Raw genomic sequence first — 15,187 nt, forward strand, 5'->3', positions numbered from 1 at the left:
CAAAATCGGGACTCATCCAGATTGAAGTCAGAAGGCAGTACTCAGGGGATAATTGGAGAGAAAGGGTTGGAAGAATCCAGTTACTGTCCTCAAAGGACAAGATGGGTCAGCAGAGGAGGCCAGAGAGGCAGAGGGGAGGCCTGTAGGCCAGGATGCTACAGGGAGATCAAAGGGAAGGGGGGCTGAGAACGGGTCACTGGACTTGACCTCTCAAAAAAGTGACTGATTTTAGAGCGCACAGTACAGTGGGGGAGGAGGGAGTGCGCGGCGCAGGGAGCCTAAGTGAGAGGGGGGCTTGAGGAGGAGGCAGTGAGCAGTGGGTGTAGGCTCATCTAAGGAGGGTGACATAGGAGAGATGCCATTCTGCTCCTCGCTTTTGATAGTCTGTCATTTAACTTTTGCCTGTATAGTCAAATTTCCTTTGGCATTAGTATTAACTCCCTGAGCATCGGGCTGTCTTTATCTTTTATTACACTTCCCACTCCTGGACATTTTCTGTGGTCTTAGATGGGTCTTTGTTTCTTCATGGGTAGTGCAAGCCTGGTCAGCTGCTAAGAAATGAGCTATTGGCTGGGGCAGATTTTGGTTTTTGGTTTCTGTTTGTTTTGGTTTTTACTCTAATAGCTTCTCTTTTTCTATCCACAATGGAGGTCAAGAATTCTGTCCTGGACGTTCAGGGTCTGAGGACCAAGGTGGAGAGGTTGAAGTCTTCAAGCACCAGGGCTGGAAAAGCACTGGTCTAGGATCTGGCTCACAGGGTCAAAGGTAGCGATGACTTCATCGTGGAGGAGGGCGCCTCCCCACCCCTGCAGCTGATTTCCGATCAGCTAGTTCGCCCGGGATAGGTTTTCTTAGGCTACTCCTTTCTCACTGCCTGGCGTCACAAGTCACTTTGGAAAAAAAAAAGATATGATTAAACTCTTCCTTGTTTAACCTCCTGTGAGGAGCCCTTCCCAGACAGCGTCTGTTCATGCGATCAGGCCTGGAGTGAACTCCCCCCCCCCCCCCCCCCCCCGCTTAACTGTAGCTAAAAGCTTCCTGTTACCATCACCATTGAGGATTTAAAAAAAAAAAAAAAAAGTAAACTCACATGTTGGCAGGCCCCGGAGAGGAGCTGACCTTTGTGAAGCTCCTGCCCGGCTAGGATTGGGCTGCGCGGGCTGGGACAGTTCACCCAAGTCCCGCCTAAGTGCTCCGGGGAGGAACAAGCGTGGGGCAGAGGGTGAGCTGGCGCGCGTTTGGGTGTGTGCGTGGAGGGTGCGCGTGCAGGAGGGAGCGCGCGTGGCAGCAGGGGAGGCTGCCGCAGAGGCTCCTTTGTGGAAGGCTCTTGCCGGTTCAAAAGCCAGCTTGGCACCTCCCCTTTTCTGCTTCCATGAGGACACCTGGCTCTGGTGCACAGTCCGTACATCTCTGTCCCCGCCTCCCCAATTTCCCTCCGTGACCAATCCACTGGTCCCGCACCAGCCTTTGGATGCTCGGAGCAGCGTGTCGGGTGGCGGCTCCCAAACCTCCAACCCCCGCCGCGGCCCCGGGCAGGTGTAGGTGAGAGCCGCAGCGCCAGCGGGGGAGCTGTAGGACGGAGGAAGGGGCCGAGCAGAAAGGGGCGTGCTGGCCTCGCGGCGGGAGCTGGGATCAGCCCCTTAGCATTGTTACCTGAGGCTGCGGCCGCGCCCCGCCCCGCGCCGCCCTGCCCCCTCGCGGTTCGGGACTGCCGCGGCTGCAGTGACCTGGGAACCGGCGCCGGCGCTGGGAGCGAGCGCAGGGAGCAGGGGCGCGGGTGAGTGTGAGTCGCGCGGCCGAAGCAGACGCGATCGCTGCCCGGGGGCACCCGGAGCCCGCGACTCCCCGGCTCGGGAGGGCCAGGGGCGGAAATCCGCCGGGACCCAGGGCTGGGGCGCCGAGTCTCAGTGGGAAGGCTGAGGAGGTTTGAGCTCCCTCCACACCCAACCGGGTGACTTTGGAGGCTGTGCTCCCGGGCCGCAGAGGACAGCGATCGGTCCCTTGAGACGAAGACGCGCGGATCTGGACCCGCGTCCGGAGAACGAGCTAGGTCGCAGGATGCCTGTGGGTTGCACCTGGGTCGGCTGATTTAGCTTTAGCCCGGGAAGACTTTAGGATAAAGCGAGCCCCCACTGGATTCCCGCCCGTCCAAAAGCGCGCAGTTGGGGGCGCCGGGCCAGGTCCCCGGGCCGCGGGACCCACGGCGTGCCCCTCTTGTCCGTGGGTGCGGGGTTGGCAAGGACCGCGTCCGAGTACTGCAGACTGAGGACCGGCGGCTGTCGGTCTTGCACTCTGTCCGTGCGAAGTTCAGGTTAGAAGTGGCGCCCCGCGTTTGTGGACGTCTGGGGAGGAAGCGGGTGGGCCGGCCAGTCGCCCCCGGCCGCCGCGGTGCCCCCTATCTGGGGACTGTAGGTTCTCCGTTTAATCCTTGGAGCAAACACCAGGAGTCTCCCCTGCTGACTTTGGCGGCTCCGCAGTGCGGCCGTGGGGCTTTCTCCCCCCGCGCTCCGGACCCAGACCCCGGCCGTGGGGAAGTGTCGTCGCCGAGGTGCGAGGCGCGGACGGAGCCCTTGTCCACGAGCCAGGAGACCCCACCCCCCTCTCGCTTCACGTACAGAGACACCTTTCCTAGTTAGCTCCCTCCTCCCGCGTCCGGGAGCTTTGTGCGGCTGCCTCCGCGGAGGGGCGGACACGGGGCGAGGAGGGCGGGGGCGACAGGGCGCTGAAGCCGGAGGTGTCGGGCGCGGAGGCGCGGAGGCGCGGAGGCGGGCTCCGGCGACCCCCTGGCCCACCCCGACCCGCCTACGGTGGAGCCGCGGGAGGGGCGAGGCAGTGCGGTGGCTGCTCCGCTCGCTGCTGCCCGAGAGCGGCGTACGCTCGCCGGAGGCAGAAGGTCCGGCCCTTCCAGGCCGTCCGCCCTGCTGGTCCCCGCGCGGCCGGCAGCGGCCTCCCCGGCGCGCGCTCCCCCGCTGCAAGCGCGGCCGAGGCTGCAGGCGCGTGGGGGCGTCTATCTCCGGCGCGTGGGGGCGTCTATCTCCGGCGCGTGGGGGCGTCTATCTCCGGCGCGCACCCGCGTCGCCTGGCTCCGCACGCGCCCGCCGCCGCAGGCCAGATAAGGACGCCGCTGGGGGTTCGCGCGCTGCCCGCGGGGCCCTCCCACTGGAGTCCCTCCTGCCGTCGCCGCGCGCTGAACGGGGACGCCGCTGTGTGGCCGCCGCCGGCCAGGGGCTTGGGCGCCCTCCGAGCCTTTTGTGCGGCGGAGCCGCTCGCGTTTGGGTGAGTGCCGGGGACGGGGAGGGATACCCGGTGTTGGGGGCCGAAGGACGCGGTGGACCGCTCGCCGGTGCGCACACCTGGACACCTGCCGTGTGTCCTGCCTTTTGGAAGAAATCGTTGCTTCCCCCAGCCTCCTCCGCCCCGTATCTCCCCGGACCTGCTCTCAGTCCTGTGTTTGCACGGAAACGGCCCCTAGGCTTCGGCCGTCCGTGACCCCCTCTGCTGACCCACAGTTGTCCGCCTGGAAGGAGTAGCGAGCGCTTCCTTCCTTCTCTCTAGAGTATCCCCTGGCGCTCGTGTGCTTTTTTTTTTTCCCCCTTGGTTTTAGGACATTGAGAGAAACTGAAAATGCACATTCAAAACCAGGCGTTCTTTCTCTCCTGGCAGGGTGTTGGGTTCTGAGGCATCTGTGAAGCGTTTATGTTGTGCTGTCGATTAAACACGCTGACTGGAAACAGTCTTGGGTTCTTCCACTGCTGCTTAGACTGCCAAGGTGAAGAGTTGGATGTTGCCAGCTCTGGTGCGACTGTGTAGTTGACATTCAGTGTTTAATGATCAAGAAAGGTTTTGAAAGATCAGGGTGAGGGAAACAGCCTTTACCCAGTGAGTTAGTGGAGAGCAAAAAAAAAAAAAATCCCTATTTTAGAATTGCCGGTACTCTCCCCACCTTTTCTTCTTCTCAAATAAAATAGGGCTGTAAGTTCCTCTGCCTCTTCTCTCCAAATCTGTTGTGCTCTGCCCCCTTTTGTCAGCAGACAGATGTGGGCCAGCCTTTCCTGCCCCCACCGTATCTATGACAAGTGTCAGCAATCAAGGGGAAGGGTTTTCTGGTGTCCGTTTTCCTAGCGTTGGTCTGTGATGATTGTTAACCTAGGGGGTGAGTGACCAGCTGAGGAACAAGTCCCCACTAACCCTCTTTCAGGGAGCTCTGAGCTCTGAACTGACTTTCAGGAATATGTTTTTCTCCTAAATACACTGAAATGAAGCACACTTATTCTTTTTCTTTCTTCTCACCCATTCCTTTCAAGAGAACAGAGCTTCAGCTGCATTTCCGACACCAAGAGCAAAGTTATGCCAGTTGTGTAGGGAGGGGAGTTGAAGAAGGGGCCTGAGGGTTTCTCTGAAGACCCCGTGAGCACTTACATTCTGAGACTTCTGCTTGCTGATTAGGTAAAAGCTAAGTACATGGTCACCGCGTCCTCTTATTAAAAATTTACATAGGTAAAAGATGCTCAACTGAGCCAGAGCATCCCCAAAAGGGTCCATCACTCAGGCACACCTTTGATGGGTCACAAGTAGCACTCAGGGGACTTGAAGACACATTCTCATCTTCAGAGCCTTACCGTGACAGCTGTCCATTTGAGTCAGAGCTGGGCATTTGTCAGCCTGAACAGTTATCCTCCCTGCTGCTGAGGTCCCAAACCTGTAGGTGACATGTGAAATACAAGTTTGTCTCTCTCTGTCTGTTCTGGGGGGAGATTAGTGGACACTTGACATTTTCTAGACAGAGCCAAGGCTAATTTCATCGTCCATACTGGCAATGACTAGCTGTGAGAAACAGTATCTTTAGGTCTGCCACATCACCTGTGTTCTCCTCGCGTACTTGGAGAGTGTGCGTTTGCACCTTTACTGTGGACAGTACCATAGTAAATCAAATGTTCTTTGTGTATCCTCTGTTTGAATATCCCCTGAGACTGTGGAAAGGGTTAGAATGTCTGTCTGCACTCTTTCCTACCGTCTCTCTGACAGAAACCCAGGCCAAGGGGGAAGCCCTGCTGAAGCTCTATTGATGCCAATAGTAAAAGCATTATTAGCATCTTAGCTAATCATTGCTGGAGAACTTATTCATTAGAAGCTGTTGGGGGCCTAGGATTCTTGTATGTTACCCTGGGAAAATAATTAGCCGGACAACATACCAGGAACAATGTTGTAAATTTTCTTTTGTTCCTTTAACTTCTTAAAATAACATTCTTTCTCATGAGCGGGCAATGGTTAGAATCATGCCAATGCATAGCTAACACAAGTTACTTATTACTTCCACAAGCTTTTGTCTGGCACTTCCCCTGTGGAACACATAATACTCAAAAAGACATGCATCCTTTGGAGCTTTGGTAGTAGAAGATAGCATTGTTGCACAACCTCCAAATGTATCATCTTTCTCACTCTATGAGTATCTCTCTTTACCTTTGCTATGTGAGATTTAATGCCACATCTGTGCATATATTTACCCAGCACTGAATGAGTTATTGCTTTCTAGGAGGGAGACATTTCCAGCTTTTATCACCATTCTTAACAGGGATAATCTATAAACAAGTCAGCATATCTGGAATTGAAGGATTAGCAACTCTTCTTTACAATGTAGTGAATTGGAGGGTTAGCATGAGATATTTCATGTACAGAGTATTTTAAAATATGTAAGGGTAAACTGCCAAGATTACCTGTGCCGTCTTGAAAAAAGAAGAGTTCAAATATAACTATAAACTGTAATTGACAATGAGTCACTTGCTTTAGGGGTGCCAACTATGAAAACAACCTAGTTATGCCCCTAATGATAATTATGAAAACTCCTTTCAAAAGCCAGTTGCATCTCTAGTGAGCTGTAAGATGGCTTGGATACATATTTTCAGTTTTACTTTCTAAAAAATTACCCAGTAGTGATGGCTACACAACCCTGTGAATGTACTTAATGTCACTGATACACACTTAAAAATGGTTAAAAGGGTGAAAAAAAGAAAATTACCCAGTTAATAATTGGAAGTGCAATTTTCTACTCATGTATAATCTTCAGAACTTAGATAGTCCAACATTTTATAAAAACATCCATTCCTGCAATGTAGAGATAAGTTAATATACAATCACTGAGTATTAAAAGAAAGACAAATCTCACAAACCTAGTAACTTAGAAAGCAGAGAATGGAAATATTAAAGGTTTTTAGCAGGCTTAGCATTTAGCTGTAAACCCAATACATATTTTAAAGCAAATGTAATGCCTCTGAAAATAAAGAGAAATCATATGTACATATGACACCAGTTGTTATTAATAGCTATATACAGGCAACTGGGTAAGGACTGTAAATGTAGTCACATATTCTTATACAAGCAAATGAAATGGTGTATCCTTATATTATAGACGAGGATATTGAAACATAGGGTTAATACCCTGTGTCACCTCAGGTTGCACCTCTAAGAAGTAACAGAACTAGGATCCGAGGAAAAGCAGTCTGTTTCTGGAATCTCTACTCTTAGGTTACCCTGCCTTTTACATGCGGTTTTGTGTAAAACGTTTCATAATATTTGAATCGGTGATATCAGACAGTTGACTTGTGTGTAACCCAGTATTGTTTGACCAATGTGTGCGTCTCGGTGTGAGCTTGGGCAGCGGTGCCATAAAAAGACAATTACATTCAGAAGTCCGATCTAGAAAGCCCCTCCATTTGGCTCTTTATGACCTGGAGGAAACAGTCCCTTTTTCATACACTCACATAGTGGGGATGCTCATGCCGTAGCCTGCCTGGGGTCCCTTCCTCCATATCTCCACTTACCTGTCCTGATATATGAGGCAATGTAGTTGTTTTGACCCCTGTTTTCACATCAGGTCTTCTGTAACAACCCAACACCAAAAACAAACACTTAAAAGTCGGCAAAAATCCCAAATAAGTCAGTAACTGTGTGGATAAGGGATCGACATGTGGCAGTTGTGATGCAGACAGCGTAGCCTTATGTGTGTATGTCTTCTTGGCTAATAGTGTCACAGGAGAAGCAGAAGAAGCAGGTGAGAAGGTCTGATGGTTTTCAAACAGTGGCTTACCTAGTAGAATCCAAAGTGATAGCATCAGAAGCGATGACGGAAGTCATGTAATGTATCCCAAACTCCTAATTTTACAAATGAGAGAACTGAAATCTAGTGAAACGAAGTGATGTGTCTAAAATTGGAAGCGGTAAAGCCATGTCACCAAGTGGAGCCAGGAACATGGTGGCCCTGACTCCAGGGGGATGCGTTTGGCTCTTATTTTATCATCTCAAAATGCCCTGCCTGTTACGTGCAAGGTGGGTGATGCCAACTGATTGGTACAAGACACGTCCATACTGGAGAAAGGCAGGGTCGCTAACGCCTAACGCTTAAGCCATTTGGGTAATTTCCCCAGGGGTTTGGTATCCATTTCCTGAAGAAAGTGAGCCAGGTAATGAATAAGTAGTTTATTCATAAAGTAAGCAATACTTGCTCAAGCGTTGGCGGGTTCTAAGTAAATATGTGTTTTATCGATTAACGGAACGTTTCCAAGTCGGACTTTTTGCTGCTGTTTTGGCAGCATTTCCAGGTAGTAAATTTTGGTTCACATTCAGAAAAGTATTAGCCCCTTTTAATGCTCTCTCGAAGGTGTTGTCCCTTATTGAATTTTAACATCCAACTACTCTAGGAGGACTGGCTCTGGCCTCTGAAGGGAAGAGCTAGTATTAGAATGTTTTCCTGCACTGATTTTAAAGCTCTTTTAATTTTGTAGGTTTGGAAGATGACACGCAACACGCCTTTTTCTCTGGCGACAGACTTGCGGGTGGGAAAAGTATGACGCAACTTTGAGGTTGTGTCTGCTTCTCCGAGGTCAAGAAATTATCTTCTTAGCCGGCAAAAGTACTATGCATGTTATGAATTGTGTCTCCTCTGTCAGTGATAAAGAAAATGGGACTCAGGCCACGGCAGCTGGATTCATGATTGGGCAAACGCCACCCCCCCCTCCTCCTCCTCCCCCCCCACCTCCTCTCTGTCCTTATGCTGGGGAAGGGTTTCCTCCCTCTCCTCCTCCCCCCCCACCTCCCCTGCCCGAGGGGCCCGTGGTCCCACCTCCCCCTCCAGGACTGCCCTCAGCTTCTCACGTGAACGGCTACAACCACGTTGGTCAGAAAAAGCGAATGAGAAGCTTTTTTTGGAAAACCATTCCAGAGGAGCAAGTGCGCGGCAAAACCAACATCTGGACCTTGGCAGCCAGGCAGCATCATCGCTATCAGATTGACACAAAGACCATCGAGGAGCTCTTTGGGCAGCAAGAAGATACCACCAAGCCTTCACTTTCCAGGAGAGGAGGAACTTTAAATTCGTCCTTCAGGGAAGCGAGAGAGGAGGTAAGACGAGGCCTTGGGGGGACATCCTCCACATGGCATTGTTTTGAGTTGGGGGGTATCCGTACGTTTCACACCTTGCTAGAATCACTAAGAAATAAGGTAATGCTAGGGAACGTGCTGTGGGAATGCTAGGAAGGGCCTTCCATGATAAACTTGAGCTGAGTAATAACAGCGTGTAGGAAGCATGCATGCCGGACCCTCCCAGACATCTCGGTGGAGTATGACCTCATGCAGAGAACATGCTGTCTGGGGCCATCCTCGTCGGCCTCTCAGCTCTGCCCTGGCTCTGCACATCGGCTGCCGTTTCCCCTGGTGGAGCACTTCAGCTGGAGTCCAGGATTATCCGTCTCCACTGAAACAAACAAAAATTAGGTTCCTAAACTCGGTTATCCGCGATGAACTGCAGCTTTCTGAGACAAAACACCTTTTGTTAAAAAACATCATTAACTAACACACATCTAGGATTTTTATCCTTATTTTTCCCTGTACAAGTGTTTGGAGATGGCCTTCCTTCCTCAGGTCTCTGAATTAAATTACAGCCAATGTGGAACAGAGATTTCCAGGGAGCCACAGCCTGAAGCTATATTTCCAGGTAGACTTTCTAGGAGGCATATTTCCAGTTAACACTCAGTGTGTTACTTTGAGAGAAAAAAAAATAAAGCTAGCAAGTTTTAAGAACTTAACTGAAAACATGGTCTCAGAGCTCCAAATCACTATATACTGTAGAAACAGAATCCAAAATTGCATTTGTAAGTACTCTCTGTGTAGAAACATGAGAGTAAATTAAGAAACCTCTATTTGCTAGAAGAAATAATTAGCAAAACAGGGATTAAAAGGGAAGAATGCTGCCTGCCCTCCCCTCCCATAAGGCAACAGAAATGCATAATTTTTTTAATCTGTTGTAAAGGAGCAGAGAAAATAGGTCAGAGATGGAACTGACGAGATAAGAGAGTAGGCAGGGCTCTGGAATGAAGTAGCGTAGCAGCTCCCTGCATTATTGAATTCTTGAGCTGACAATATTGACCTCTTTTCTCTGGCTCAGGAACAGGTTAACTTCTCTCCATGAATTCACTCCAGGGCCCTTGAAGCTGGTGGTATGGTCCCCCATTGAAATAGCCAAGAGTCTATTTATTTAAAATACAGAGAATGCTGGGATTAGAATTCACTGTAAACTGTGACATAAATTTGAGAGGAAGCCTTCAGGACAATCCTGGAGCTGAACACAGGCTTTCCCTGCTCTTTCCTTTCTGCAAAGGCCTTTTATTTCTTAGTGGATCCTTTCAATATTGGAAGGAGCAAGAAGTCATTTCCTTAGTACCCTGGCCTTTGCCCCAGCTTCCAGCAGAGGTTTCTTATTGTATGGTAGGTCATGTCTCACCATTGTTTCTGAGCTCTACTTACTGAATTTTAAGAATTTTGAAGGAAAGAGTGGATGGGCACATGTGGGGAAAGCGTGTATGTCTCAGAAAAGCACCTGGAACACACAGAAGGGGGTCTGGCTCCTCATGCCTCTGGGGAGGCAGCTGGCCTTTGTAAATTGGATATGTTTCTTTTGCCAAATGATAGTTCATGGGACTACAAGGAACTTGCTACCTTATGTTTGTGAATTCAAGAGAGGTTAAGGACCACAGAGAGGGAGGGAAGCGGCAGGAACTGTGGCATTCTTCTTCCAGCTGTAGGAGAAGCAGAAATGTCCATTTCTAGGCCAGATCTAAAATTCAGGAGGGAAAAAAGTCTTTCTTCTTATCTCCCTCCACCCCTAGACCTAGGTGCAGCCTTTTTTCTTTCCTTAAGTGAAAAAAAAAAAATTCTAAAACTGAATAATCAAATTTTTAATGGTGTTAAAATACACATAGCAATGTTTTAAGTGTAAAGCTCAGTGGCACTGAAACATCCACGTTGTTGCATAATGTCCTTAGCGTTCATCCCTGTTGTAGCATGTGTCAGGATTTTCAGGCTGAATAATATTCCATTGTATGTATACACTACATTTTGTTGATCTAGTTACCTGTTGATGGACACCTGGGTTGCTTCCATCTTTCTGGGTTGTTTCCTGGATTGCTTCCATCTTTCTGGGTTGCTTCCATCTTTTGGCTATTATCCGGCTATTGAGAATAATGCTGTGATGAACATGGGTTTGCAAATATCTTTACTTTTTAATATTTTTTATTGGGGAATATTGGGGAGCAGTGTGTTTTTCCAGGACCCATCAACTCCATGTCAACTTGTTTTCAGTCTAGCTGTGGAGGGCACAGCTCAGCTCCAGGTCAGGTCGTTGTTTTCAATCTAATTGTGGAGGGCGCAGCTCACTGACCCATGTTGGAATCGAACCGGCGACCTTGGTATTATGAGCACTACGCTCTAACCATTGAGCCAACCGGCTGCCCACCGGAGGTTCAGCTCCAAGCTCAAGCCGTTGTTTCTCACTGGCCCATGTGGGAATTGAACCGGCGATCTTGGTGTTATGAGCACTGTGCTCCAACCACGAGCACCTGGCCGACCCAAATATCTTTATTTTTAACACTTGCAGGTCCTAATCTGAGAAACAGCATACTAGAAAGAAAAATTAAATCACCACCACCGTGTACTCAGTCTAACTTCAATTCTTCAGTACACATGTAGGAAAAGTAGTGTAGATAGACGGATTTAAGTGCAGATTAGGTAATATTGTCACATAACAGAGGGTTATTTTATATATAAATAATTTTATATATAAAATTATTTTCAATTTTCCATGTTATCTCCAACGTGGCTTGAAGTATTTATTATATATACTTTTTTTAGTAACAGGATATAGTTCGTGCTATTTTCTTCCCTGATTAAATTTTCTTCTAAAGAAATTACAACTTAAAAGAGGGATGGTCTAACAAGGACCAGCGCTACATCTTCCAATTCACCCTGTAGTAAGTGGAGTTCCGGGTTGAAAGTAGTTGTCTGCTCACCTCCGGTCTGTGTGAACTGGAGAATACCCTTGACAGTATGTTCAGCAAACGGCTCCATCCTGAGCCTGGAAACATGGCATCCCAACCGTTACCACACAGGCCATAATTCTGGAGGTTCAAACGTGCTGAAGATCAGATTATGTTCCTTTGAAATATAATAATCTCGTACAGGAATGGCCTGCCGTTATGTGGTTGGCTCCTACTTTAAATGGCTTATAAAGCATTACAAGTAAAGTCCATTATACTCCAAAGGAAGAAGTTGCTGGAAGATAGGGAAAAGCTGGGTTTGGGAATCGCTGAGTTTAGGAAGAATAACTAATTGAAAATAGTAAACTAGAACATTTAATAAGGGAGAAAAAATTTATGAAATATTACTATCCTTATATCTTCGTTACCTAAAAATTAACTTGAAGAGGCTACAGATGTTACAATAATAATTAAGCTGTAATAAAGTAATTAGATATTACAAATTTATATTACTGGTGATAATAATAAAAAGATTCGGCTCAAGCTCCACCTCCCCCGGCCCCCAAGTTTGCTGATCTCACCCCTGAGAAGTTCCCCGTCCAACTATTATCGGCGTTGCTCAGCCCTTCAGCCTCACACTGGGTAGTTGGGTCTCTACTTGTTTCTCTCTAGATCTAAAACGCTCTTAAGGTAAGGGCCAGTGTTAAGGATTTGGTTTCCTCCAAAGAAATTAAAAGTAACTGAGCCTGACAGAACTGAATCTAGGAAGCAAAGGGACTATCTTACAAGGTATTGATATGATAGATCAAAATTGGGATTCACAAAGAAAACACAGTAAGATGACTAAGGTCAGGTCTGAGGATCTGATGTAAAACATGGTGACTACAGTTGATAACGTTGTATTGTATAATTGAAATTTGCTAAGAGAGTAGAACTTAAATGTTCTCACCAAAAATAATAATAAAGATAAACATGTGAGGTGATGGATAGATGTGTTTATTAACTAGATGGGGGGAATCTTCACAATGTATACGTATATCAAATCACGATATACACTTTAAATATCTACAATTTTATTTATTATACCTTAACAAAACTGAAATAAAGAAAAAGAAGACACAAATGTTGAAACACTAGAGGGCATTCATTATGTTTATAGTAATATTACAATTAATATTAATTCATTATACCATGGAAGAAATAGCTAAAATCATTTATTAGAAAAAGAGGAAGGGAGTGTGGCTGGTAGCTCAGTTGGTTAGAGTGTGGTGCTGATAACACCAAGGTTGCCAATTCAATCCCCGGGTGGGCCACTGTGAGATGCACCCTCAAAAAAAAGAAAAAAAAAAAAAAGGAAGGAAGGAAGGAAGATTGGTTCTTCTAAATTAATGAGAAGTAATATTTTATTCTCTCACTGTAATTTTAGGTATTAGTCATTCTTTCTCGACTTTTGTTATGATCCCAGTATATTTTAGAATTCTGGGACATGCTCAATCCAAAACTATAGAACCAGGTAGTAGTACTTAAAAATAGATATATTTCAAAGAAAATAAAAGCTTCAACTGGGTTTTCATTACCCCCCCCCCCAAAGTTGGGGGAGGAACATTTCCCAAACAACCAATAAGCAAAAGTAAAGAAAATGAAAAACCATAAAAAACCAAAAGTTAAGTCTATGTTGGAGGATACAGGAAGATTTTTTAATTTTTGCCTTCCAAAATTTGACATAGGATTGAAATAACCACTCCTTAGAGCTAAGGAAGGAAGGAAGCCCCCTTTGACATACTGAAACAAAAGTGGTTTAAAATTTTCTTTTTCTACCTGAGGGCGTTATAATAAGTGAAATAAACCAGTCACAAGAGGACAAGTACTGTATGATTCCACTTATATGAAATACCCAGAGTAGTCAAATTCATAGGGACAGAAGAGAGTCGAATGATGGTTGCTAGGGGGTGGAGGAGGGGAAATGAGGAGTTATTGTTTCATGGGTACAGGGTTTCAGTTTTGCAAGGGGACGAGTTCTATGGATGGATGGTGGTGATGGTTGCACAACAATATGAATATACTTAAGGCTACAGAACTATACACTGAATGGTTAAGATGGTAAACATTGTTGTGGTAAACATTAAGATGGTAAACATTGTTATGTGCATCTTACAAAAGTGAAGAAGGGAGGCAGATTTTGTAGTGGATTGATACTAGGTGAAAATACAAGAATTGTAGTAAGAGAAACTAGGAGAGCTGACTTAAAGGTCCGAACAAGAGGGGTTGTGGACCCACTGACACCTGCTTATTGAGTACATACCGGTAGTACGGTCTCGGTGCTTCTGAGGTTGTCAGAACAACTCTTGGCCACCCTGGCCATCCGAGGGGAGCTGTTATTATAGCAGGTCCCCTCATCCTGGTGGGATATCCTCTGGATGAAATGAGTGGCGCACATTACCACCTTAATTTTAGCTCTCCTGTTGGCCAGGAATGGTTTAACTCTTCAGTGAGCTTTCGTGGGAAAGCTCACGAGCTCTGTAGTATACTGGCTGGACCTGCTGTGACAGGCCCTGACTTCAGTGGGGTCCTGCCTACCCGTCCTGCGGCATCCAGGAAAGTAGATACGGATTGATTGGAACTGGTGGAGAGGGAGGGTCCATGTCGGTTCATCCCCTTTCTTGGCGATTGGTCTCAGCCTGTGGAGCCTGGGAGTCTCAAAAGGAGCCCAGGTGCAGTCCACTGCGCTGACTGCTTCCAAAACACCACCGTCCCCCACGCATGCGTTTCTGAATTGCCCAGCTTTGAGCTGGCAAGCATTTGGGAAGTAAGATAAGCTAATTTACATGTAGAGTGATAACCCTCTTTGAAGGACTTTAACAAACACTTTTATAACACTGCTTAAGAAGGATCCAGTGTGATAACCTACGAGAAAGACTGCTCATTCACTGGGCAAATCCGAAGCTGCCAGGAGAGAGTGGGACTGTCCCTGGAATGTTATCAGTTGTCTCCTTTTCCTGTTGTTTGGGTGAGGCGCTGGGCTGTTTTCCGTGTTAGGTGCTCAGTCATGGCCAACCCAGGTTTTTCCTTAGGAATATTGCTGAATTCTCTTAATGATGGGGTTCTAAAGCCTTGTTTCAAGCTGTGGAGACAGCTGGTGCCCCAGGCTGTGCTGCCCCTATGTTGAGCCTGAGGGGCTGCTCCTGGAGGCCCAGGCCTTTCACTCCTGGAGGTTGTCTTAGCTGGTGAGAACATGATTTCTATCCATCACCCCACACATACAGCTGTGGGGTCAGCAGGGGACTTGGCCAGGCCCCTGCAGGTGGCTTTCTACAGATCTGACCCCATTCTTAGAGAAACATCCCAGTGTTAATACCATGCTGGGGGGTGGGGGGAGAGGGAGGATATTTGCTACTTCTCTATATTCCTGTATCCTCAGTGATATTAAAACTCGCAGGGACTAAAAGGAACCAGAGAGACCCAGTCTAGGATTTCATTTCTAGTATTGCTTTGGGGGAGTTATAAAATGACATCTGTGAGGCTCAGTTTCCTTATCTGGCAAATAGGAATAATAAGAGAAATGTCTCCACCACTTCTCAATAGCTGCGGATCTAGGCCAAGTGTATAGAGTCCCAGAGGGTTGAAGGGCGAAAATGATGAGGGTGGCGTTTAGGGTTTTGGGATCAGAGGAGGGTGCTACCCTCAAGGGTTAAATATAGCAGGAGGTGGTAATTTAATGAAAGAAACATAAAAGAAGATATTTCCCCCATTCTGGGCAGAAATGAGTGCAGAGAAAATTCTTTAGCTACATATACATCTGTATCAATGTGCATGTTCTTACTTGTTTTTTAATTTATGAATTGTAATAAACACATAGTTGTCTGTCTTAATAAGTTTAGATTCCT

The 15,187-nt window shown here is 47.4% G+C and overlaps 1 protein-coding gene across 1 annotated transcript in view; it reads left to right on the forward strand.

Annotated features, from left to right (window-relative positions):
- Positions 1–1,733: 1,733 nt before the first annotated feature.
- The window catches only part of FHDC1 (FH2 domain containing 1), a 38,026-nt gene continuing 24,572 nt past the window's right edge, over positions 1,734–15,187 (forward strand). The window contains exons 1-2 of the mRNA XM_081076629.1: positions 1,734–1,777; positions 7,779–8,394. Coding sequence (XP_080932755.1) covers positions 7,912–8,394 — 483 coding nt within the window. The 5' untranslated portion in view covers positions 1,734–1,777; positions 7,779–7,911. The remainder of the gene's footprint in view (positions 1,778–7,778; positions 8,395–15,187) is intronic.

The sequence above is a fragment of the Rhinolophus hipposideros genome, assembly GCF_964194185.1.
Source record: "Rhinolophus hipposideros genome assembly, chromosome: 16".
NCBI lineage: Eukaryota > Metazoa > Chordata > Mammalia > Chiroptera > Rhinolophidae > Rhinolophus > Rhinolophus hipposideros.